We start from the raw sequence: 24,588 nt of genomic DNA, 5'->3' as shown, positions 1-24,588 counted from the left end.
GCAGATACCTCTGTAACTGCAAAACCAAGAAAGAGTAGCTGATCAACCTTTAGAGTGGTTTGATAGAACAACGTTTTAGTAGTACTATTACATCTTAGACATGTTCTTACAACACTTACTCATTGCATTATTATATATTTTTTAAATCTGTTATTTTATTAGAGCATTATTATGACACCACATTTTACCATGACAACTGTTTTTTCAGAGTGTCTTCAGTGCATCATATCTGTGTGCTTCTACTTCACCAAAGCAAGACTCAACCGAATGAATGTAGAGAAACTAGAACATGTACTGTATGTATCCAACACCAAGTCACATGCAGGACGCAGGCAAAGGTCAATCAGAAAAAGCATTAATGTCGGGACACTATCTTTCACGGCATTCCTCTGTGTTCATGGCAAGACAAATCAATAGTCACTAGGCTTATATGTGTCAACACTCCCAGAAGAGCAAGAATGACTCCCACTCAGAAATGAACTCACTATTGCTGAAATTATATAATGTTGCTGCATCAAACCCAATGCCCATTTCATGTGGTAAAATGCACAAACACACACACACACACACACACACTCACCTATATTCAAATATTATGAAATAATACAAACTAATAGAAATAATAAACCTGTTCACATTTCCAGGATATATATTCCAAATTCAGTCACAAAACAAGATGTACAGTATGTTACGGTACAGTTTATTTACAAGGTGCAATTAACTTTCTACGTGATGTTACCTGTTTGGTTATTAGGTCACTGGGTGTCCTAGTCATTCTCATCCACAAGCACAGATGTGGTGAAATGTGGGCAATCCCATGCACCAGGGGAAGTATACAGTGAGGCCATGGACTGTTTGGACTGGAAGATTGATCCATTCTCATTGCAAAATCTAAAATCACTCATTGTAAATATATAGCAGATTGCCCTCTTAAATGACACAGTGTGCACACTCTTTCAAAGCAAATGGAGGAGAAATATATTTTGTATTACTTTATTACTTAACTGATTAGGCATATTTAGTACCAGTAGGCATCTCCTTTTCACTGTGTCAGAATCCCAAAAGAAAAATGATTTGACCCAGAGTAAATGTTGTAGAAATACATGCAGGACATTTAAACACAAACACACACACGCGCACACACAAACATGCACATACACAAACACACAAACACACACACACACACACACACACACACACACACACACACACACACACACACACACACACACACACACACACACACACACACACACACACACACACAAACACACACACACACACACGTGCGAAAAAGCAAATAGTGGGTCCTAGTAACCTTTGCAGTGGATATAAGTAGCAGCAGTCCAGAGACCAAGCTGAGTACCTTTGGACACTGATGCAACATCAACCATGGCACATACCAAGCCTCTCCACAGCTGCTGTGTTTTCCTTGCACTGTTAAGTAAGTAGTGACTGCTATATCCCTTGTGGTGAGCAATTATACCATTACCTAATTATTGATTACACAAGTTTTATAAGATGTTATCTGTGAAACATTATTGGAATCAGCATTTTTCAAATGTACTGTAAACTAGTATAGAAATGTATTGAAGATTGATTATAAAATCAACCCTCAATACAAGGTGGATATGCATGCCTGATAATGATGTGTTACAAATGACTGAATAGCAGTTAATTGTAGGGTTAATATATGTATGTAAATATGGTTTGAAGCTAGGTTACCAAATTGTTAGAGATTTGGGCAAAGGCTATCACACGAAATTCAGTGGATTAATTCATGTAGATAAACCATGTGCATGTGCATTCATGTAAAACCCAGGCTGGTATTGGTTCAGTCAAATGTACATTTACACTCTGTTTGTAGTGATGAGCAAATCTGCACTGATCGGAAAAAGCCACAGCAGAGGCAAGAATGACCCGGTGCTTCAGTACGTGCTGAACAACTCAGTGAGAGAACACCCAGTGATGGAGAAACTGCGACTGGTATGTTCTATTAAAGGACCTTGGATTATGTATTACATTTACTGTACTAAATCATAACATGACCATGACATGTCATCAGAGATTAAGGAAACATGCTACACTGAAATACCAGCTTCTCCGACAACAATGCTACAGCAAGCATACTGGTTGTGTTTTGGCTTGTGTGATTCTGCCCACTGCCCATTTCTCCAGTAGGCTGCTATTTTGAAGAACACAAACACAGCATGCAAGCCGCCATGGAAGTAAGCAGATTAAATGGACCAAAAACAGAGATAATGTTTGATTCCATTCAACGAAAAAAAGCATAAATGTCCTTCTAAAAAGCTGCATGACCAGCGACATAGTAAAATGCGGATACATATTGGAGAAGCATTTGAAAGATGGAGGCGCCAAGAGTCCAGAAGGATTTAAAAAGACAGATGCCAAGTTGGATTATTTTCTCCTGTCCATTAGACTGCTGTGCACTGTGTGCTCACTATGTTTGTGTAGCAGTTTTAGGCTACTAGTCAATGAAGTTTCAATATTCAGCATCACTGATCAGCTTCTTATCTTGAGGCGAACCAGGCCTGTTACGCAATGCCTCGCAACTGTTACAATATGCTTGCACGTGTTGTGTGTATGTGTGTGTGGTGAGAGGTGGGGATGGCCAGGGATGGATTACCGAACGGGCCCAGGCCCAGGGGCCCATGAGCTCAGGGGGCTCCTAAGCCAGAGCCTCTACGTGAAGTCGCAGTTATGTATGGCTTTAATTGAGTGTACCTGCGCTGTGTTAAAGAAATGTGTATGTGCGCTGTAAATCCTGTTGAGGTACAGGTGAATTTAGTTATTGTGCTGTTGAAAAAACCCATTACATTTTAGTAATGTTTTGCAATTTTTGCATGTGCGCACGCGAAGGGGGGGCCTTTTACATGTCCAGGCCCAGGGGCCCGTGGTTTCATAATCCATCCATGGGGATGGCTCACAGATTTTTACAGAACCTGCACTCTCTCTTCTCTCTGTTGCTCTTCCTCTAGATCATCTGCACTCCCTTCTCCTCTTCCTGTCCCTGCTCCTCTCTCTAGCTCATCCTCTCCTTCCTCAGTCTCTCGTATTAGCCCTCACTGGCTTCACTTGACACTGGTGAGGGCATGTCATAACTGATATCTGCAACAAGGAAGAACAGTAGGCTACTACCCCAAAATAGGTGTGAAATGATTTATACCTTATCTGTTAAATTGAGCAATGCGTTATTATTATTGGGGCCTGGAAAGAAGTAAAGCGGAATTCAGTGCGTAGCCTTTTTTCGGTGCAGTGGGCTTGTTTTCGGGATAACAGGCTTAGCTTTGGCTAACGTACATAGCCAGGCATGCCTTTAGCTAACACTGAGTATAAACTATCAATATGAGCTGGTTTATCTTTTGCGAACACTGCAAATGTATACATTAGCTGATCTATTTATAGTGTAGGACTTGCCGCTTGCCATTGTGAAAGTTAATGTTGAGCTCCTCTTGCACTCATTCGTGAAGGTTCAGTGTCCTTAACCTGGCAACCCACGTGAGTTCGGGAAGGAGGGGACGCTATTTGAATAACAATATTTTGAATTTGGAACTGAGTACCAATTTTAAACATATCGCTCCTTTAAGCACCAGGTAACCCGCATGTAAACATCTCATGCTGCTTGGATTTTCTGTGTTTAGATATTCAGTGTGTTGATGCCTTGATAATTAAATAGCTAAAGTGGAACTCTCAGTATATTCAGCACATTAATGTATATCTTAGTCAAGTGCATTTTGCTGTTTAATCACTAGATGGCAGCATGTGGTTACAACGTTCAGAAATCCATCAAAAAGAAAACGGTGCTATGGGTGATTGTCTTCCACTCCGTGTTCCATCAAACTGAAGTGCAGGATTAAACATCAGTGACAACAGTACACCAACCTTTACTAATCAGTCGTAAACAAAATTGCTCGAAAAGGCTTGCACTGTTCTTTTACTAAACATCATTTCAGTCCTGTTTGAAATGTTTGAAATAACCATAGACTATTTACGTCTACTAGCTACGTGAATTTTCTCAGTTTTTTTGGCAATAGATTGTGGTAATGTTTCATCATCCAACAATTATTTTTAGAACTTTATTTATGTTATTCTCACATACAAGTTGTATATTTATCCTCTGTGGTCCCAGTCTGACACGATCACATCTTAAGTTGTGTTTTGTGTTTTGTGATTGCCTACAGTGAAGCAATGGGTTGTCACAATGTTTTTGTACTACAATAAAATGATCCCCATCTCCTCCCTTTCCTAAAGAAAACCATGGAGGATCCCTGGAGCATCATGATGGTTCCCCAGGAACAAGTACAGCTGATGGCAAACCTTGTGAAACTCATCAAAGCTAAAAAAACGATTGAAATAGGTAGAAAATACAAGCAAAACCTGAATCACAATTCACAGATTTTGACATGCAATAGAACCATATTAAGATTATGTCAGAATAATTGTAATATGTCAGAGCTTTAGGAGAAATGTAAACTAGTAAACACAATATAAATGAACTATACAGGAGAGATAAATTGTGTTTAAAGTAAATGCCCTGACCTTTCATGAACTATATAAATAAGGTTGGATGGATAAGATGGGTTGAGAGGCATCTCTTCATCTCTTCATCTAATTCTACTGCTTCTTGTCTCAGGTATGTATACTGGATACAATACCCTGAGTATGGCGTTAGCAATGCCAGAGGATGGTAAGGTGGTGGCCTGTGAAATTGAAGAGAAATACGTCAACATAAGCAAACCCTTCTTCAAAGAGGTACTGCTGTCTGTTTTTTTCAACCTGTACTTCTCTCCTTTTTGATAGTTTTGTCCCTTCTATGTGGCTATACGGTCCTTTCTATAGCCTGTAACTGTAATGTCACTTTTACTGCAACATTTTACTCTTGGCATCATTGTTTGCTAAGGCAATTACTTCCTCATTTTCGACAAATTTACTAACAAGCACTTAATTATGTCGCTGTGTAATGAAACTGCAGGACAACTGCTGAGGATCCATTAAAAGTGTCTGGGTGCCGCAGGGGCAGAGGAGGCAGATATGTCAGTCAGCCTGTGCTAAGAGATGCTGAGAGACATGAATGGGGACGTGAGAGAGGTGGAAAAGCCCAGCTCCATACCTGCAGTGTCAGGCAGACATTCCCTCTGCAGTGTAGTCTTCTGTCTCTGGGGGCCCAGTGGGTAGAAATATGAGCGCGCTCTCTGAGAAACATAATGTACTATATCACAGAGACAAGGTGTGCTCTGCACCAGTTTCTTGCAGGGTGAGAGCACTAAAGAAGGGAATGGACAGGGAATAAAGCCTAATGAGTTCGGATGAAGAATACTCTCCTCACACCACCATTCTCTCTCTTTCTCTCTCTCTCTCTCTCACTCTCTCTCTTTCTCTCCCCTAGGCTGGGGTTGAGGACAGAATAGATATTCGTCTACAACTTGCTCTAACAACCCTTGGTAAATAAACTAAGCCTTAATAAAAAATGCACACAAATGACCAACTTGTCAAAAGTTAACCATCCATATACACAACAATACAAAAACAAATACTTGTAGATAAAAAGCTAATAGAAAGCATTGATACTGATGAAAGCATGTCCCAAATGCCACAGATGAACTCCTCGCTGCTGGTGAAGCGGAGACCTTTGACTTTGTTTTCATCGACGCAGACAAAAAGAATTATGACGAATACTATGAGAGGTCCCTTCAGCTTGTGAGGAAAGGAGGCATTATAGCCATTGACAATGTGAGTATGAAAAAACTGCAGCTAGATAGGTCAAATATGTGCACATTTAGTTCAGGAAATCACAAATGATTTAGAGGGGCTGTTTAGAGTTATTTACTCTTCAGTTGTATTATTCATTGTTATGTTCCTATATAGCTTTAACGTGAATTGAAAGACGTAGGTGTGGTATTTTATTATCTAGTTATTATCCCACACCATCACACTCTGTTAGTACCAGGCACAGTCACAGCGGAATCTCGTTCTCTTCCAGGTTCTCTGGAGTGGGAGTGTTGTTGCCCCAAGAGAGGATGATATCACCTCCAAGACTCTTGACAAACTAAACAAGAAGTTGCATAACGATGAGAGGATTGACCTCAGCATGCTTACAATTGGAGATGGGCTGACCCTTGCCTTTAAACGCTAATTCAGATTTGTGCGCCCATATATGTTTATCACTATATATGTTATGCTAAATCTACGCAGGTGTATTATCCATGTCATTTACTGCTTTTGGTGATTACTTAAAAATCAATGTTATCCTTCATATTGTAAAAGACAAACTGTATGCCTGTACATTAGATGCATTTACAGCACTGAGAGATGCAGCACATAAACTTCACTTGGTCAAATATTTTTGGGTGTTTTTAAAATGTTTCTATTTTTACTAATGACTGCAAATATATGTTAAGTTCTGACCCAGACCCTGAACTAAACTGAGGAAAGAAATCAATTCTCACTTGCAGTCTGTGCCTGTTTTGTAATTCCACTTTAAATATGAATTTGCCAGTACATTTCACACTGCTAACTACTGTAGCGACTCCATCCAGAACAAACCCAGGTCAACACAGGTCTCACTGATATTTAGGCGAGGGCCCAGTTACCAAGGAATGCCTGTCGTTCACTCTTTGGTTTCACTACTTCCTTAAGACACTTCTTTTTTGATCACCAGTGACATTTGATTAGGGGTTTAGCCATCAGGATTATTGCAGCATCATTCAACAGCTTCATTATTCTATAGCCTATTCTTTCCAGATCAGTGAATACATAATCATCCTCCATAATACAGCACAGTAGTAGTATAACACAGAACAGCAGATTTCCTGTTATGCTGCTCATTCAATCATCAGTTTTGTTTGCTTTACAGTCTTTTTGTACTCTGCTGGTGGTGTTCATGTACTATCATACATGGTATTGTCATTTTTGTAAATGTAAATGACATGACGTAAATGGCACTGATCTCAACTTCCTGGAGATCATGTTTAGTGAGAATATCCTCATCTCACAAGAGTATATGGGTAATTTCAAAGAAAGTGGACACATTTTGGCCTAAATAAAACTCTTGCAGTGTTACAATGCCAAGTCCCTTGAACACCTTAAACTAGCACTGCAGAAAACTACTGACTGTGCTAAAAACAAAATGAAGTGCTGTGACCTATGCAAACTTGGCCTGGGTGCATCACCATATGGGGGCTGCTGCTGCAGCCAAGTCCTACAGTACATCCAGAGAGTAAGGAAGACTTATGTCACCTTCCCCGGGAGCTCACCAGCTGCTCTGGTGCGGTAGGCACTCAGTGAAAAGGCCTGGGCTATCATGCGCTTCTCCAAGCTAAAGAAAGCGTCCAAGAGGCCCTGCAGAAAGAATAGGATGACAAGGAATGGAAATCAGGGTATGCCTTTGCCCTATACCGTCTGGAGGGCCTGGAGACTACAGAGGACACGAGGCTCCCTGTCGCAGTTTCCCCAGCATCTCAAAAAAGCCCTTGACCTAGGCAATCCAATGATCCATGGTTATCTGGGCCTGAAGTGCTATAAAAAAACAGAAGGAATGCGGAAGCCTGGGGGCACATGAGGGAAAGCCCCTGGCATGGCACCAGACAACCTGCCTGTTGTTTTACAGGTGGCCAAGTTCCTGAAGAAAGAGCAGTCACATGACATGGCACTGCATGTGCTGTTGAGGACCTGAAGAGGGCGCCAAACTCTCCCACCACTAAATTGGCAACGATTACCATTGGAAAGCAATCGGAATGGGACAGCCCCACAACCCCAAACTCCTTACGTGGTGCATTTTCCATTTTGAGGAGGGAGCTTGCGGGCAAGTTTGGTGCTCGTATGTAGAGGGGAAAAACGCAGAGGAAGCAGAAAGAAATTTCTTGAAACTGTTTTCCCTTCCTGACCTTCAGCCTATAGACATCCAGGCCTGCCACTGCGACTTTAACCTGCACAGCATGTAAGAGACCCCATTTAGCAGGCTTGCAAGCTTTCATCAGTGCCAATTGTTCAAGTTTTTCATGTATTTTAGATAGTTAGCTCCCTAGTTTTAAAACAAAAAGCTTCCTCGCGCTTTAATGTGTAATCACTTCTGAGGATTTTAGTCAAGTATTCAAACAGATATCCATACATTTAGGACATGAACCAACTTATCATTTTATGTGTAGCTATATAATAGATGCCATAATGCCATAAAGCGACCATTGCATATTTACAGCAACTGGACATGATAGTGAAAGTGTACATGTAGTCTATCTAGATGCAGAGGTTTACCTGTTTCTCTGATTCCTTGAGAAGTATAGTGTGTCTAGATGCAGAGGTTTACCTGTTTCTCTGATTCCTTGAGAAGTATAGTGTGTCTAGATGCAGAGGTTTACCTGTTTCTCTGATTCCTTGAGAAGTATAGTGTGTCTAGATGCAGAGGTTTACCTGTTTCTCTGATTCCTTGAGCAGTATAGTGTGTCTAGATGCAGAGGTTTACCTGTTTCTCTGATTCCTTGAGCAGTATAGTGTATCTAGATGCAGAGGTTTACCTGTTTCTCTGATTACCTGAGAAGGCTCCAGGTGTTCACTTTCATTCCATACCTTGTCACTGGACAAGGTGCCATCGCAGTCTATGTAAGAGAATGGTTGTAGGATTTGAAAACTCCTAAAGCCTATTTACACTTAACAATCACATCCAAAGTTCTACTACACATCATCTACAATGCATCAAACACACATTTTGATGGCCAGTCTACCCATTTCTCTGGTAATACATAGCACCAAACACTTTCTCATTATCCTCATTATATTTGTATGCTGACATTACTCTACTATTTTACTATCTTCCTTTCCACACCCTGCAACCTGTATGTATGCCTGTTGTACATCTGCCCCATGTAAGCCAATAGAATGTCTGTCTGAAGTATTTGCTTGATTCAACAACTGCTCCATCACCTGTCAGCTGTTAGCCAAGTTGAATGACGGCAAGGATGAAAGGGACACCCGCAAATGTGTTCAATCAGTAAGGAAGAGAAGTTTGATATTGATGGTGAGGTGATTCCTTCTCTGGTAGGAAAACCTGTGAAGAGTTAAGGCAGTGGTACAATTCCACACTGAGTAACCGAGAACAGGTTTCAGAGCTTAGAGAATTCATTGTTAAGGCTATCAGTACTATTGATAAGACCTTCTTGCCTCCTAAACTGAACGTGTGGTGCTTGCAATTCTGGCTTTTGCCACTCATAAGATGGCATTCGACTGTGTATGAAGTTGCTATTTCAGAGGTGGAGAAATGTGAGAGAGTCATGAATAAGGCATTTAGGAAATGGCTTGGGGTGCCACGTTGTCAAAGCACTGTAGCATTGTATGGGAAATGAATTTTGGAGTTACCCATGATCAGCTTGGTGGATGGGGTTCTACTGTGCTAAAAGCAGCTTGGAGATGACATTGTCATAGTCTAAGAATCCAGAAGTCAAGAACACTGCCCCAAGGGTCAAAAAGAAGTGGACTCAACGAGAAGCAGTTCAACATGCACAAGGTGTATTACAGCATAGGGATACCATCGGGCAGGTACGGAGAGGAAGAGCAGGGTTTGGGTTAGGTGACAGTTGGAAAGCATGGGGTAAAGCTACATTGCTTGGGAGGAGGAGGCAGAGAGCAGATGGCTTTGTTTGTGAGCAAGAAGAGCAAACTATACAGGCAGCAGTGGCTTCTCAAGCAAAGCAAGGGCAATGGCTGAACTGGCATGGTGTTGAGACAAGGAAGATCAGCTGGAGAGAACTTTGGGCTATGGATGGTAACTGCATTCAATTCATCGTTGGAGCCACTTATGATGTCCTCCCAACTCTGCAGAACCTCAGTGGGTGGGTGAAGAAAGAAGCAGCAAGTTGTGTTTGGGTGTTGGGTCATTAAAAGGTGTCGTGGGCCTTAGAAAAAAAAAAACACTGATGACACTCAAGCAGATGGGTCCCCATCTGAGCTGGGTTCTGCTTAAGGGTTCTTTCTATTAAAAGGGAGCTTTTCCTTGCCAACATTGCTTGCTCAAGGGGGTTCAGGCCTTCGGCTCTGTAAAGCTCTTTGAGACAATGTCTGTTGCTACTGGTGCCATACACATTAATTTAATTGAAACTGAAGTGATGCCACTATGGCAACTATGATCAGATTTGCATTCTACTAAGACTGTGAGAGCTCATTGCAGAATCTGTGGAGAAGAAAATTAAAACTGTAACTGAAAGGATATGAATTCTGCTGTTGAAACTGTCCCAGAATAAAATAGCCAACTCTGTCTCTCCTCTGTGTGAGAATAGTTCACATTAACTTACTCCTTTTTGGTGGTTTTCTAATACATCATTTTTCACATCACATTTTTATTTTTGCTGCTGCTGATGTTAATCCAAAGGTCTCCAAGTATTATTACTGCTGGACATTATGAGCTAACACTACCCTACACTGACTTGTGATGTGATTTTTTGACCATGTGCATTCAGTAAGCAGTGAATATTTGACCCGCCCCCTCACTCTCACTCTCCATGGGTGCTGTGGGAGGACATAGCCTACGCTGGTTAGGGTGGTTTAGCTGAGTCGTTGCATTTAAGCACTATGGACAGTTCCTCCCCGCAAGCTAAGCACTCGCCGGTGAATATAAAGCTATCGCTCACCCCTGCAGCACGGTACACAGGCACCAATCACTCGCAGGATGGAACGTCTGCTGTATTCGCCTAGTAGAAGAGCCGATGTGGTGGAACATCGATATCATTCCACGCGTCCTACATCACCTTCAGCGTTGCTGACTCCCAGCGTTGGCGCCAAGTCAGCCGAGTTGCTGCACAGAAGCAATGGGACAGTGGGACTCCAATTTAGACCAGCTCTAAAATCAACCCGTTCTTTCGATGACACCAATCAATTCTCCGGCAGAACACCTTTGAAAATGAATGAGAAAGAAGTGCTGCGCGGCCTGAACGACCGGTTCTCCGGATTTATTCACAAGGTTCGTCATTTGGAGAGTCAAAATAAAGAATTAGAGAGAGAAATCGAGGAGATAAAACAGCAGACACAGAGCTCTGCATCAGTTTCCAAAGAGTATGACCCAGAATTGAAAGAACTAAGAAAACTGGTAAATGAAATAAGCCTTCAGAAACGCCATGTTGAATTGGATTATTATAATATGGAGGACGAATTCCATTGCATACAACTTAAATATGAGCACGAAATTCGCACCAGGTCGGACGCTGAGAATACAATTACAGTGCTGAAGAAATACATCTGTGACGCCAATTCTGTTAAAATGGGATTGGACAACAAAGCACAATGCCTTCAGGACGAAATGAATTTCCTTAAGAAAAACCATGAAGACGAAGTGGCAGAGATGATGGCCCACATCAAAGAAGCCCAGGTTACACCAGAGGCAGTTGACTTTGGGAAAGGTGACATTACCTCAGCCCTAAGAGACATCAGAATTCAGCTGGAAGGTTGCACAGTGTCAAACATTCGCGATGCCGAGGCAGGTTTCCGCTCACAGGCAGCAAAGTTGACCAAAGCCACCGAGGTCAGTAGGGAAGCACTCATGGCAACGAGACAGGAAATCAGCGAACACAGGCGCATGCTGCAGTCCAAAAGCATCGAGATGGACTCTGCCAAGGGTATGAGAGAGGCTTTGGAAAAACAACTCTATGGTCTCGAGGAACAACACAATGCTGAAATAAACCACTATCAGGTAGGCCAACTATTTCAAATGAAAGTGTATCTGTTTTAACCGGTATGTGAAAACACATATATTTCATCGTCAGCACTTTCATAATCAATAATACACACCATTTGATTACAGAGCACCGTAGGACAGCTGGAGCACGAGCTTTACAGTTCCAAACATGAGATGGCTGAACATCTTCAGGAATATCAGGACTTGCTCAATGTGAAAGTGGCTTTGGATGCAGAAATCTTTTCCTACAGGTGATAAATTCAAATATAACTACATAGACTGACTAAGACATAAAAGGACCCAACATCCATCTCCTGCAGGATTAAACTTCTGACATACTTAGTTGCAACCCAAATATACCATACATGGTTTGAATATGAAGATGCGCTGTGGTTCTTGATTATCTGAATCTGGTGCTTTGTAGTTGGCCCGTAACTTGGTACTGAGGTAAGCCAGTTTACTTATTAAATGGAATGGAATAACTCACCACTAATAATAACGCCCCTGAAGCCTAGATTAATTTAGTGGACAACCTGGGACACAGATTATATTTCCAGTATGTTGCACTGGATAAGAATATAGAAAGGGGTGGCTTATATGAAGGATTATTGTTTCACATCTGTGTTTCAGAAGAATACTTCACTGTATGCTACTTTATGTTTATTCGGGCAGACATGATTCACAAAGTCAGGTTTATTGCAGTCACGATATAACTGAAAATGCTGCTTGTTTCTTTTCATCAGGAAACTCCTAGAGGGAGAAGAATGTCGCTATTCCATTGTCACAGACACCAACATATCAGTTCCATACATTTACAGGCAGTCTCCGGTCTACACTCTGCCATGTATCGCAAGGCATGGGGGAACTACTCGAAGAGCAGAACCTCAGTATAAGTTTGTTGAGGAAATAATTACAGAAACAACAAGAGAGGATGTGGAAATTGATGAGACTGAGTCTGAAGAAACTTTTGGTGATGAGGAAGTAGAGAAATTAAGTAGTGAGGAGGAGGCAGATGTAGAAGCACAGTCTGGAGAAGCTGAGGAAGGTGAGGCCCAGGAGAAGCCATCAGAGGAGGCCTCTGCAAGCACAGAGAATGGCGCCCATCCTGAAGAAAACAACGGAGAAACGGAGGCTGAGCCTGCTGCATCAGATGAGACCAAACAGACACAGGAGAAGCCATCAGAGGAGGCCTCTGCAAGCATAGAGAATGGCACCCATCATCCTGAAGAAAACAACGGAGAAACGGAGGCTGAGCCTGCTGCATCAGATGAGACCAAACAGACTCAGGCTGACGAGAAGCACAGTCAAATGGATACAATGAAAGGTGAGAGAGATACGGAGGAACTTCAGGCTCCTGACACCAATGGTACCTCAGAAGGGGACAAGGCCTCCAAAGCAGATGTCCAAACGGGGGACAACCCTTCTCAGGAAACCAAAGATGCTGAGCAAACCACTGCACCGACAGACAAGAAAGGTGACGACTCTAAAAAGCAGCTTGCCTTTGCAGATGAGCAGAAACCTGTCTGTGAGGGCCTTAATGACAGTCAAGATGAGTCTGCTGGGTCATACAGTATTGTGTCATCAAATGCAAATGCTCATGCGCACAGTAAAATAATCCATGGGAAAACGACTGACAGCAGAGAAGGTAAGCCAGCAAAGGAGAGAGGAGACGCCCCAAAGTCATTGGGTGGTTACGCTGTAGGTGCAAAGACAAAAGAAAGTGAAGTAATCACACCCATAGTCCAGAGCGCTTCCACAGACAGCCCTGCTCCAACAGAAAACAATAAGGAAGAGAAGCTGAAAGCCCTTGAACAGGGAGCCAAAGCCAAGTCAGAGGTGGGTACTGATGTGAATGCATCAGAGGGAAACACACAGCAAGGGGGGAAAGCACTGGATGACCCAACAGGAGAGAGAACGCCGTCTGTGGGAACACCCCAGACTGAGTCAACAGAAAAGGCCAGCACTAAAAAGAGCACAGAAACAGCTAAACAAGAGTCCAGCCAAGCCAGTGACACTGGAAATAAGGAGACCACACAGAAGGAGGGATCACAGAAAGGTCAACCAATGACACAAAGCCCTGAAGAGAAAACAGACAAGGTGAAACCTCTGGAAAAGCCACAAACAGCGGAAGAAGTCAGTAAGGAACAAAGCAAAGAGATGACCAGTGAAGGCAAACAGGGACAGGCTGGAGAAGAGAAACGTGCTTCCAAGATGGACGTGGACAAAATAAATGAAGCAGCAGAAAACACCAAGGATGAAAAAGATGAGAAATCATCAGGGACCGTAAAATCGGCTTAACCATACTGCAGATGACACAGAAATATGTGACAAGGTTGAATTATTTCAAAAGGATTAAGACGAGAAAGGAAGACTAACATGAAGTCGTCTTCCAATATAAAGTGGCTAAGATTAGGTTGGACTGCATGATCGTTCTGGCACAAGCTAATCTGAAAGCAAATGTATGGCTACTTACCCATCAATGGGAGCTTCAAACATGAATGTAAATTGATGCATGTTTAGATAAAGCAACTTGCATAGGAACATGAATGTCTAACATACTGTTATTCCATTAGTGCCATCCATTCCATACTTTTGTGTTTTGTTAGAATGCTCCAGGATAATAAATGTAATTTCAGCATACCGGAACTTAAGTCTTTGTTGTGTAAGCTGCTGTTTTGGAGATGGTACTACAGTTTATCACTCAGGAAGTGTTATGCATTCTAATATATAGAACCTTTGCTACGATCCAATGCCACATTTGTGGACCACATGATTTAATTTACCCTACAATTCAGAGGTAGACAAGTAAAATCACTTCACTGCACTCACAGGGTTTCTTCTTGGAGGAAACACAATCAATCAATCCTCAGAGGAAGACTATTGTATGTGATAAATGCTGACCATGTGAAATTAAATACCCTTGCAATAGCTTCATCTATCAAGGGAAGAGCTATATAACAAGGGGTTTTCTTTATCTGATTTATAAAAGGTCTTCTGTCACAATTGCAGCAGCATAATTGGATTGGAAGCCTTGGATACACATCCTAGCAATTACATCAATTATTAAATGAAAGTCCACTGGAGTTCAAAGACTTTATTGAAAATTTGACCATACATATGAGGACCCCTGCACGGTTGTGTGTAAGCACGGGCTCAATGAGTCTGTGACATGATGTTGACATGTTACATTCACCATTAAACTTAAGCATCCAGAGAAACCCGTTTTGGCATCTGACTTAACCTCACCAAGTCGTCTGATGGATGCAAAAAAGAGAGACAATAAATAAACCAAACTGACAAAAAGGTTTAGATTTCCTCCCTGTAGGCTTGCAGTTGAAGCCATCCCATAAAATGCTCAGTTCAGGGGTAGGTTTACAGCACAGCTCACCTTCTCCTTCAAAATCCCAATGGCTTACAAGAAAAAACATGACAGCTTAAGCTTGTCCTTGTGTACATGGAAAAAGGAAGAACTGTATTTAAATAATAGTATGACCCTAGAGAGTGAAGTTGATGCATGAGTGGTTCAGACGACTTGGGAATATCAGTGGATAGAAATGATAAAATCATGTCCCTCTCCCATTAACACGTTTTAACAACAAAAGTCAAATCCCTCCCACAGTACTATGTGAACGACAAAATCAGAGGGATCCAAATAATAGCCACACAAGTCCGCTTCGCGTTGTGGTATCTGTATTTCATTGCAATGGCAGTGCTGGGTTAACAAGATGAAAAGATGTCTCTAAACACATTCCAAGTACCTTCAAAACTAAAACAAGTAATAAACAGTACACCATGACAACGAAAACCATCACACTGGGTTGCTGAAAATAATTGTTTTCTGTTGTTGTGGTTGGGGTAGTCTTTGAACCCGTCCCTTCCAGAAATGCCCTGCTGGTTAAGGTGGAAACAGTCTTAAGGCCAAACTGTTCTCATCTTCCCTCGCCCCAAACGCTACACTGGGGATGATCTAAGCCTCCAGCTCCAGACCCAACCCCAGCTTATGGCCTCCAGCATTGATGCTCTTCCCGTCCACAAGAGCCGCAAGGGTAAGCTTCACACCTAGAAAAAGAAACATAGGCTGATGGTTAAAAAAATAAAGCAATAATAATCACAAATCCACTGACATTATTAGATCTGTGATTTATGACATTTGTACCATCTTTTAAGATGCACTGCCCAGGCCACATTACATGGTGCAAAATTAAAGCTACACAGTGTAGCTTATCTTGTGGGCTACAATTCTGCCACACATTTGTAAAAGGCAAACAAGCAATTCAAAGGAGACTGAGCCAAGATAGGTAATGTCTCTGGAGACCATGAAGTTACAGAAAATAGTAGATTTAATCATTTTAGTGCCACCATGTTTTTTCCCCACAATGTTCATACATTACTTTGATGTACATTTGTTTGAAGTTATTCAAATTATATAGTTTAATTTTTTTCGATGCTTGAACTAGTTCCACACTGTACATTTTCATATTTGACACAGAATGATCACATACCTGGTCTCAGTGTCTGAGTGTAGCCACAACCAACAAGGCTGGTATTGTTCACTTTAGCCTGGAAACAAGAAGAAGAAGAAGAAGAAGAAGAATCAGTCTCTACACATACAGAAAACACAAATCAAGACTACTGATAGGGGAGATTGAGAACTTAACGTAATTACAACATTTTAGTCGGCCAACAAAATCTTGAGCCCAGCTTTCAGAGATGTAGGCCAGCTGTCAAGGGCCTGGAGGCTCAAATTGCCTCTGATTACACTGAAATGGGCACCTTCAATTAGAGTTCAACACTCTCCCTGGCTGAGCTCGGAGCTCTCAGTGGCAAAAGACAAAAATGGCTGGAGACTGTGGCCCAATCATCTACATGCAGTAGAACAGTGGTTACTCACACTAATGTAGGCATCCTTGTCTAGCTGGTACTTGGCTGCGATGCCGAAGCGTGTGCTGTTGCTGCCAGCGGTCCAGGCCAGGTTGACAGATGTCTCCAGCTTGTCGCTCACCTTCTGATAAATGGACCCACCAAACTCTGAGCCGTCATTGCTGTAAGAAATGGGCATAGACCATTATTAAGGAGCTCTTTCCATCGTCAACCCAAATGGTTGAAATGCACGTCACTGACAGAGGAACACATTGCAGAATACTAAACTACTCAGCGTTTGAGAAAAGAAGTACTCACACGTTAGTGTGCAGCTGGAAGTCGCCAGTCTTGTAACCGACAGCGAAGTTGTTCTGAGTCATCTTGGACTTGGCTGTGTCGAAGGACATTTGGTAGCCGGCCAGCCATCCCTCATAACCGACAACAGCGGCACCATGAATGGTCGGGCCGGCAAAGTCGAAGTCGACATCGCAGCCCAGATTAACATATTCACGTTTGTAGGCGGTCTTGACTTTTCCGCTCTTCTTGCTGTAAACGACAGTGAAAAGACAGGTCTAATTCACACGCAGTGTCAGCTACAACCTTTTAATGTGTGCTTGCAAAGCCATTAATCAGACATCCGTGCTGCACTTGGCCTTATGCTCTTGGGGAAAACAGCCTGCTTTTCAGTGTTAGCTACACACAAACAAAAGCAGCCAACAGAAGGGCTTGTTAATGCCGCAATAAGTTAAGGTATATTTACAAGTTCTATATTTGGAAGACACATTGATATCAAATAAACAGGCTTTCCCCCTTTAGACCATATTGTCCAAACAAGAGACTAATGAGAGATGCCGCAATGTCCCTAATTGTGCAGAGACAGTCAAGCAGACAACACGATACAGAATCTGTTAACTAATTTGTCTGATCAAGGTACATATCTTGCAGGGAGAAATACCCTCTACAGCATGACACGTACACATGACCTTGAAGGACCTACACACCAAGCCATGTGCCTACTGCTACATGACACCACATTCTATACGAACCTGACAGGCTGACAAACATGGAGCTACACAGCAGTTCTAAGACCACCAATGTGAGTCATTTGAGAGGCCTGTCTGCGCTGTGCCACCCCCTCCCCACACACACACACACACACACACACACACACACACATCATTGGGCATGCGTCACAACCCTGGAATGATTTGCAGTTCATGGAAACTTAATACAGTCTGACAGACTGCAATCGAGAGAACCGACAGCATGTGTGTTGCCTTCATAAATAAAATGCCTTCCCTCGACTGCAACTACATATCTGACTTGCAAAACAGGCCCTTGGTAGGAAAACAAGGTCAAGCGAGCCATTCTTAGCGCTTATCCATCTAAACAGGTGAAATTCATAAGGCATTAATATAACAATGAATTGCGCAGCCCTTAAATGTATAACCCAGCTGTATAAACATGCCAGCAGTCAAAAAAGGAGCACAGCAAACTATCTGGCACTATGATCAATGATTTTACGTACCCTGTGTTAGGAGCGAATGTTGTATCAAAAGTCAGCTTCAGACCTTTGGCAATCTAAAAGGAAAATATTGTTAATATGGCGATATATTACATTCTGATAGAAACACTCTTGAAATAATAATTTAAAAAAAAAACGACTTCTGATGCACACCTGGTCTTCAACAGTGATCTCTGTTCCTAGTGTGTTGTCAGTGTTCCACTTCTCTGTGAATGTCAAGCCATATTCAGACTTCTTGTATTTAGTTTCCAGGCTGCCCACCACTTTGCCAGTGTCAGTGTTGGAGGAACCAGCCGTTTTGAACTCCTACGAGCAATTGCACAAACAATTACATACATGAAACACATACATTTATATACAATCCCATTAGACAAAATTATGTGGAGGCTAAATAATGTATATACTGGTTGAATAATCACTGTAAAATATATATATATATAAAACATAAGTAGCAGTGGTAACATTTGTCCTGTTTATTGACAGTACTTGGACTAGTCAAATAATAATGAGCTCAAGAGGATGGTATGAACCAGACAATCGGATTGATTCAGATTGTAGTCGCACACAGCAACAACAGGGCAAGTAAGGACAATAGTGAGCTTGTCTCTTTTATTATCTTCTCTTTAATCAATCATCACAGTGGGCAGACGTGAGACGAGTTATATAAGAGTGAGATGTTCTTACCACGCCAGTGGCTGATTTTGTCTTGACATCAAGTTTCACCACACCAAAGCCTATTAAAGATCATAAAATTAGTTGCAAAATTCCAAAAATTTAAGATTTGATTATACAGGCTAAGATTGCATTAACAAACGTGTACACAGTACCGTATCCTTTGTTGAAAATGTCCTTGGCAGATTTGCCGAGGTCAGCGTATGATGGAGGAACCGCCATTCTGCCTGTGAACATAAAATCACATATTCAATGTACAGACAGTCATATAAAAAAACAACAACAAATACTTGCAATTTGGATACAGGGAGGTATACAGACAGACATCTTCAAATTGACTAAGGCTAAGGTCTGATCTGATTAACAGCCTATCAACAATAAGCACACTGGCACTCAGTGATGCTTAGCTGAATGAGCTTTGATAAGAGGCCCCATTGGGCTGCAATGGTCTGCCATGTTCCAGTCAGTTAATCGGAAAGAGGGCCACGCCTTACAGTGAGTCACATAGGGCTGTGCGTTGCCTTTTGGATAAGGTCTGGCTAGCATGGCTACTAGCCTATTTATCTATACAAACAGAACATGTACACTCCTCTCCAAGAGTCGCATTCCAACTGTATCAAGACCATCAAGAGGCCCAATATTCCCTCATCCTTGATTTTTAAATAAAATCAGCTGGATCTCAAAGCCCGTTACTACAAGAACTTAACAGCATAAGAAAATTGGACATACCGTAACAGAAGACCCTGAAATTGGACTGGACTAACGTTACGCCTTCGCCCCCAACCAATTTGTTAAGAAAAGCAATACATTTTTCCAAAACTTTAAGTAACCGACACAAGTTGTTTGAGAATTTAAGTTAATGTTACTAGACGTACCACAATAGGACAAGATTTTGACACGAAGGACATGCATCCACGGTGTGCAGGTTTACCATAAGTAACTAGGCTAGCTAATTGAAACCAAATTCCCAGAGCCAGTACGTGCAATTGCCACACAGTGACATTGCTCATTATTGCTACATAATAATTATAAACAACAGACGCAGTCTAACAAATTGCAACGTTATCTGGGGAAAGTTCACATGCTGATCTTTAAACTAACTTTACTACAAACGCCTTGGACACTCACCCATGCAGCTGACTACGATAACTAACGTTAGCAGAAGGCAACCTAGGAGGCTATCCAGTCAACATACTACAAACATCAAGTTGTCCAACAAAAAAAAACTGGTTTTACAGTGCGTCTGTAAAGTGAAAGTGAAACCTCTAAAAATCTAACGGGAAAGACAGTACGTCAGTGTGCTCCACTATAACGTTACTTCTGTTTAGTACAAGGCTAACCTAGCTTAGCTTACAGTAGCTAGCTAGCTCTCAACTCAACTAGCAAGCTTTTGGTTAGATCTTTGGTTACCGCCTTGACTTTCACTGTAACTGCACGTGTTAACACGGACGGCAGACTGTTAACAGTATCAAAACAAAACTAGACCAAGTTTTCTAGCTGCATAGATAGTGTCCAATTCACTCATGTACACTGTGTACCTTTACTTAACATGGTCCTGAGTCAAAGTTAGCTAGCATAGAAAGCTACAGCACTCTAACGGAGCGAGGCAAACCCGGCTAGGTAGCAAAAAGCCAAAGCGTGTTAGCTGGCTAGCTATCTAGATGTTGCAGCATTGCACTGTATAGGTGTTTTAGCTGTTGTGATTTCATCAACGTTATCTTTCGCACTTAACGAAGAGGCAACCCCATGAAGAGCATTTCTTACCGGTACAAAGTAATGAAGTTCTATGTGGATATTTCTGGTGTTGTGACAAGCGCTACCGCTTTGGTGAACTTCACCGGTTGGAGGGCGAACTGAAGGAGACTGTAATGTAATGGAAATCCAAACCTATCACGTTCTAAAACCCAAGGACCCTTCTCAGTAGTTGTCAAACTTATGCCTGATTATAAATGTTGACATTGTAAACACAAAAGCTTTCGAAACGTATACCACAGTTTACAGTTGCCATGTTAATGATATTTTTGGCGGTGGGTTGATTTCTTTGACAGTGTTTTAAATTATGTATATTTAAGGTGACCATCCAATGCACAGGCTAGGTCCCTGCTAGCCAGATCTGCATAATTGAGTAGCCTGTAAGTATAGCTGAGCTGTGTGACCATTTATGTGATTCAGTCCTTCCATAGTCTGAGACTTAGAGGATATGCTTGTGTTGACGTTTTAACTGTGCTTGCTTTCTCCTGAAGGGGTTTAATTCCAGTCTGCAACAGGCTTACTTGTCTTTAAAGGAAATATGCTCTCTATAATTCCCTTAATTTTAACCTGATGTTGGGAACTAAATTTAGGCTATGTCTTTTGTGTTGCCCATTACAAAGGAAACAAGAGTCCTTTACAATAGTGCTTAGTAAATACCACACATCAGTGGAATAATGAGCATGGGTTCATACATATTTGTAAAAAAATTAAAAAAAAAGATTGAAAACTGATATGTGAAAACTAAACCACACTATCTCATTTAGATGTGTAAAATGTTCCAAGACTGAAGCATCACATGCAGTATAACAATATCTACATGCTGTGCCCTCAATGCACTCCTGTGGGTATGACAGGAGAGGTGAGTTTAGGTGGTCATGGCCACCTGTTGAGGTGGACAAATATGTGATTGTGAAATGAGTGGCAGATTGTTACACCGACATTTTCTTTGCTTTTTCCTGCTTGTAGGAGGCACGGTATTCCAAACGTGATATAGTACAACAATAAACCAGCAGGTGCTGCTGTTACAGGAAGTCCAGCTTGCCACCCGTGAAAATTGCCAGTTATTCTTGTATGAATGGCTGGCACTGTTGAGACTTGAAACAAGACCACCTATGTTTAGAGCATACGTTTAGAAAGATTCGGTTGCTGTCTATGACAAAATGGAGATACTTAATTGTTTTAACAAGCATTTTATATCTTCTGGCTCTCTGTTTGACTCTGCTTGTTCTGCGTCTGTGAAACCCTGTACTGACATTCCAGTGTATACTGGTCAGTCCTTTAATTTCGTACCATTCTCTGTTCAGGAAGTTCATAAAGCCCTAAAAACATTAGATCCTAGAAAACCCTCAGGACCTGATTTTATTGATCCTTACTTTTTGCAATTGGCAGCTGATTTTGTAGCAGGGCCTCTTGCTTATCTTTTTAACCTTACAGTGGAGAATAAGGAAATTCCTAGGATATGGAGATCTGCTTTTGATCTCCCTTTATTAAAAGGGGGTGATTCAGCTAACTATAGGGGAATATCTAATTTATCGGTACCTACTGAAACTCTTGAAACTCTTGTGAGTGTTCAATTAAAGGAGTTTCTATACACAAGTGACATTTTGTCAACATATCAATCAGGTTTTAGGAAAAAACATAGTACCATCACAGCTGCACTAAAGATGGTAAATTACATTTCTGTTGCACTGGACAAGAAACAACATTGTGTATCACTCTTTATTGATCTGTCCAAAGCGTTCGACACAGTTGATCATGATGTTTTAAAACTTAGACTTCTTAACTTAGGACTCTCGGAGCAAGCAGTCGCTTGGTTCTCAAACTACCTTAGTAATAGGTCTCAGTGCATTAAACATGATGGTTTATGTTCTGATATTGCATCTATCTACAAGGGTGTTCCACAGGGCTCTGTATTAGGTCCACTTTTTTTCACTATTTATATTAATAATCTGGGTCAAAACGTGTCAGATGCAAATTTTCATTTTTATGCTGATGACACTGTTATATACTGCTGTGCGTCAACTCTTGCAAAGGCCACTGAATACTTGCAGAATGCTTTTATTGTTTTTCAAAATACCTTACTTCAGCTGAAACTTGTCCTAAATGCAGAAAAAACTAAATGTATGTTGTTTACCAACACTAGGAACAGGCCTAAAAATATTCCTACTGTTGTCACTCTTGAGGGAAGTGATATAGAGATTGTAAACTCTTATAAATACCTGGGTATTTTGATTGATGACTCCCTCACTTTTAAGCCACATGTTCTGTACCTGGTGAAAAAGCTGAGGCTAAAACTGGGTTTTTATTTTCGAAACAAGTTGTGCTTTTCTTTTAATGTAAAAAAAGAAACTTGTTGCCGCCACTTTTTTATCTGTGCTAGATTATAGTGACCTATTGTATATGCACACCTCTGCTCAGTGTCTTCATAAGGTTGACACAGCATACCATGCTTCCTTGAGGTTCATTACAAACTGTAAAGCTCTGACTCACCACTGTGAGCTATACTCTCCGGTAGGATGGCCTGCTCTGGCCACTCGTAGGCTCTGTCACTGGTACTCCTTTATATATAAGGCAATTCTTGGTCTGCTCCCATTCTACCTATGTGTCCTAATCAAGCAGAAAAGTGCCGGCAAATACTCTTTGCGTTCGCAGGACTGTTTTATGCTAACTGTCCCAAATGCCCGTACGGAAATAGGAAAGAGGGCTTTTGTGTATTCTGCTCCCTCGGCATGGAATATCTTGCAAAAGGTCTTGAAACTAAATGATTTCATCTCGCTTAATGCTTTTAAACTAAAAATGAAAATTTTTTGAGACAGATTCTTTAAGATGTAAATGTTTTTAATGTACCTGGCTACGACACTAACTCCTAAATGTTGTCTTCTTTTGTGTTTCTGTCTGTAACTATGTTTGTATGTATGCTGCTGCCTGTCTTGGCCAGGTCTCCCTTGAAAAAGAGATTCTTAATCTCAATGGGTTTTCTCCTGGTTAAATAAAGGTTAAATAAAATAAAAGTACTCAATTACTCGCCTAAGGCGATTTACCAGCATTGCTGTAATATTCCTTATTCACACGACCTCTGCACTGTACTGTTAACACATCGTTTATAATGTATGAACTTGTATAGAGGGCTTTTCATTTACTACATTAGAATATAAAAACATAAGTGTTCTCCCTTCCATACATATATATAATTTGAAGAATAGGCCTAATTGATTAGTTGATTGTTGCTTTTGAACTCAAAGTTTACTTTTATTCAGTGGCATTCCTCCTTTTGCTCACTCTTTGACATTACTTACTACAGCTCTCTAACCCACGCTACTAAGCACTTCTCTATTAAATATTTCTAGACTATGGTCCCAGTGAAAGCTGAGCTCCGTTTGGCTCAGGCTACCATTTCACTATCATGATGCAGAAATCCAATACCAGGGCAATGGAATGGAAAGGTCACTGGCATACTTTACCATGAGAACAGCCCTACAACCAAGAAAGGGCAATACAAATACAAAGGTTATTTCTTGTATTTACTAGTTTATTTTCTAACACTCTGACACCCGGTGATTTGAAGTAACGATTCATTTTATTGCTCAATCACCCTTTAAAACACAGCACAAATGTAGTCACTTATCTCTGTCCAGAAACTAGGAGTCCACCAACTAAATGATAAAATAATACACAATCATACACAAGATCATACAAAACTATAAATGTAAATTACACTTTTTTTCTACAATAGCCATATTTAGCCTCAGGGCAAGTGGTGTATCACATGATCACGATGCATTATTTTATTTATTTTTTAACACAGTGTTGGAAAGAGGCCATGGTGATAATGTCTGATGATCTGCTAAAGGGAGTTTTTATCATCACTTTGTGCACAGCATATAACCATATAACCATATGAATCAAGTGTACTCAGTTATTGGTGGATCACTTACTAATCCTTGACGTCGAGCCATTGTGGATACAAAAAATGCTTTTGGCTGCAGCATACCTGACTGAAATGGGGCCTAACACTCCATTTTGAGTCTGAGCAGCAATCATGGGATTCAAGAGAAGCATAACAAGAGGCAAAAATAATAGACTTAAAATCGAGAAGAATTTA

General features: G+C 41.2%; 4 protein-coding genes across 5 annotated transcripts; 3 read left to right on the top strand and 1 right to left on the bottom strand.

The window, feature by feature from the left end:
- The first annotated feature begins 1,343 nt into the window (after window positions 1-1,343).
- Window positions 1,344-6,361, top strand: comtd1 (catechol-O-methyltransferase domain containing 1). 2 transcript variants are annotated; one of them, XM_012838461.3, is made up of 7 exons: window positions 1,344-1,444; window positions 1,868-1,986; window positions 4,273-4,378; window positions 4,655-4,773; window positions 5,408-5,462; window positions 5,618-5,751; window positions 6,002-6,361. In XM_012838461.3, the coding sequence occupies exons 1-7, from the start codon at window positions 1,393-1,395 to the stop codon at window positions 6,152-6,154; spliced, it is 738 nt and encodes a 245-aa protein (XP_012693915.1). In that variant the 5' UTR covers window positions 1,344-1,392; the 3' UTR covers window positions 6,155-6,361. The 2 variants fall into 2 exon arrangements, with proteins under 2 accessions (XP_012693915.1, XP_042565515.1); XM_042709581.1 differs by having other exon boundaries at window positions 1,417-1,472.
- A 660-nt stretch (window positions 6,362-7,021) lies between these two features.
- Window positions 7,022-9,049, top strand: ifit8 (interferon-induced protein with tetratricopeptide repeats 8). Its single transcript, XM_042709586.1, is given in 7 exon segments — window positions 7,022-7,156; window positions 7,158-7,223; window positions 7,226-7,334; window positions 7,337-7,475; window positions 7,477-7,685; window positions 7,688-7,708; window positions 7,711-9,049. Coding segments are annotated over 7 exon segments (930 nt in total). The 3' UTR covers window positions 7,962-9,049.
- A 1,459-nt stretch (window positions 9,050-10,508) lies between these two features.
- LOC105909571 (neurofilament light polypeptide) lies at window positions 10,509-14,677 on the top strand. The gene is made up of 3 exons (XM_012838212.2): window positions 10,509-11,692; window positions 11,804-11,928; window positions 12,421-14,677. The coding sequence occupies exons 1-3, from the start codon at window positions 10,676-10,678 to the stop codon at window positions 13,973-13,975; spliced, it is 2,697 nt and encodes an 898-aa protein (XP_012693666.2). The 5' UTR covers window positions 10,509-10,675; the 3' UTR covers window positions 13,976-14,677.
- Window positions 14,678-14,756: 79 nt separating this feature from the next.
- Window positions 14,757-20,620, bottom strand: vdac2 (voltage-dependent anion channel 2). The gene is made up of 9 exons (XM_012838709.3): window positions 20,499-20,620; window positions 18,890-18,961; window positions 18,747-18,796; window positions 18,216-18,368; window positions 18,066-18,118; window positions 16,856-17,083; window positions 16,569-16,719; window positions 16,180-16,237; window positions 14,757-15,736 (listed from the first exon to the last, which is right to left on the bottom strand). The coding sequence occupies exons 2-9, from the start codon at window positions 18,954-18,956 to the stop codon at window positions 15,645-15,647; spliced, it is 852 nt and encodes a 283-aa protein (XP_012694163.1). The 5' UTR covers window positions 18,957-18,961; window positions 20,499-20,620; the 3' UTR covers window positions 14,757-15,644.
- Between the last annotated feature and the right edge of the window lie 3,968 nt (window positions 20,621-24,588).

The sequence above is a fragment of the Clupea harengus genome, chromosome 13, assembly GCF_900700415.2.
Source record: "Clupea harengus chromosome 13, Ch_v2.0.2, whole genome shotgun sequence".
Lineage (NCBI taxonomy): Eukaryota > Metazoa > Chordata > Actinopteri > Clupeiformes > Clupeidae > Clupea > Clupea harengus.
The sequence above is the reverse complement of the archived record's forward strand: the minus strand, read 5'-3'. Positions and strand labels throughout refer to the sequence as shown.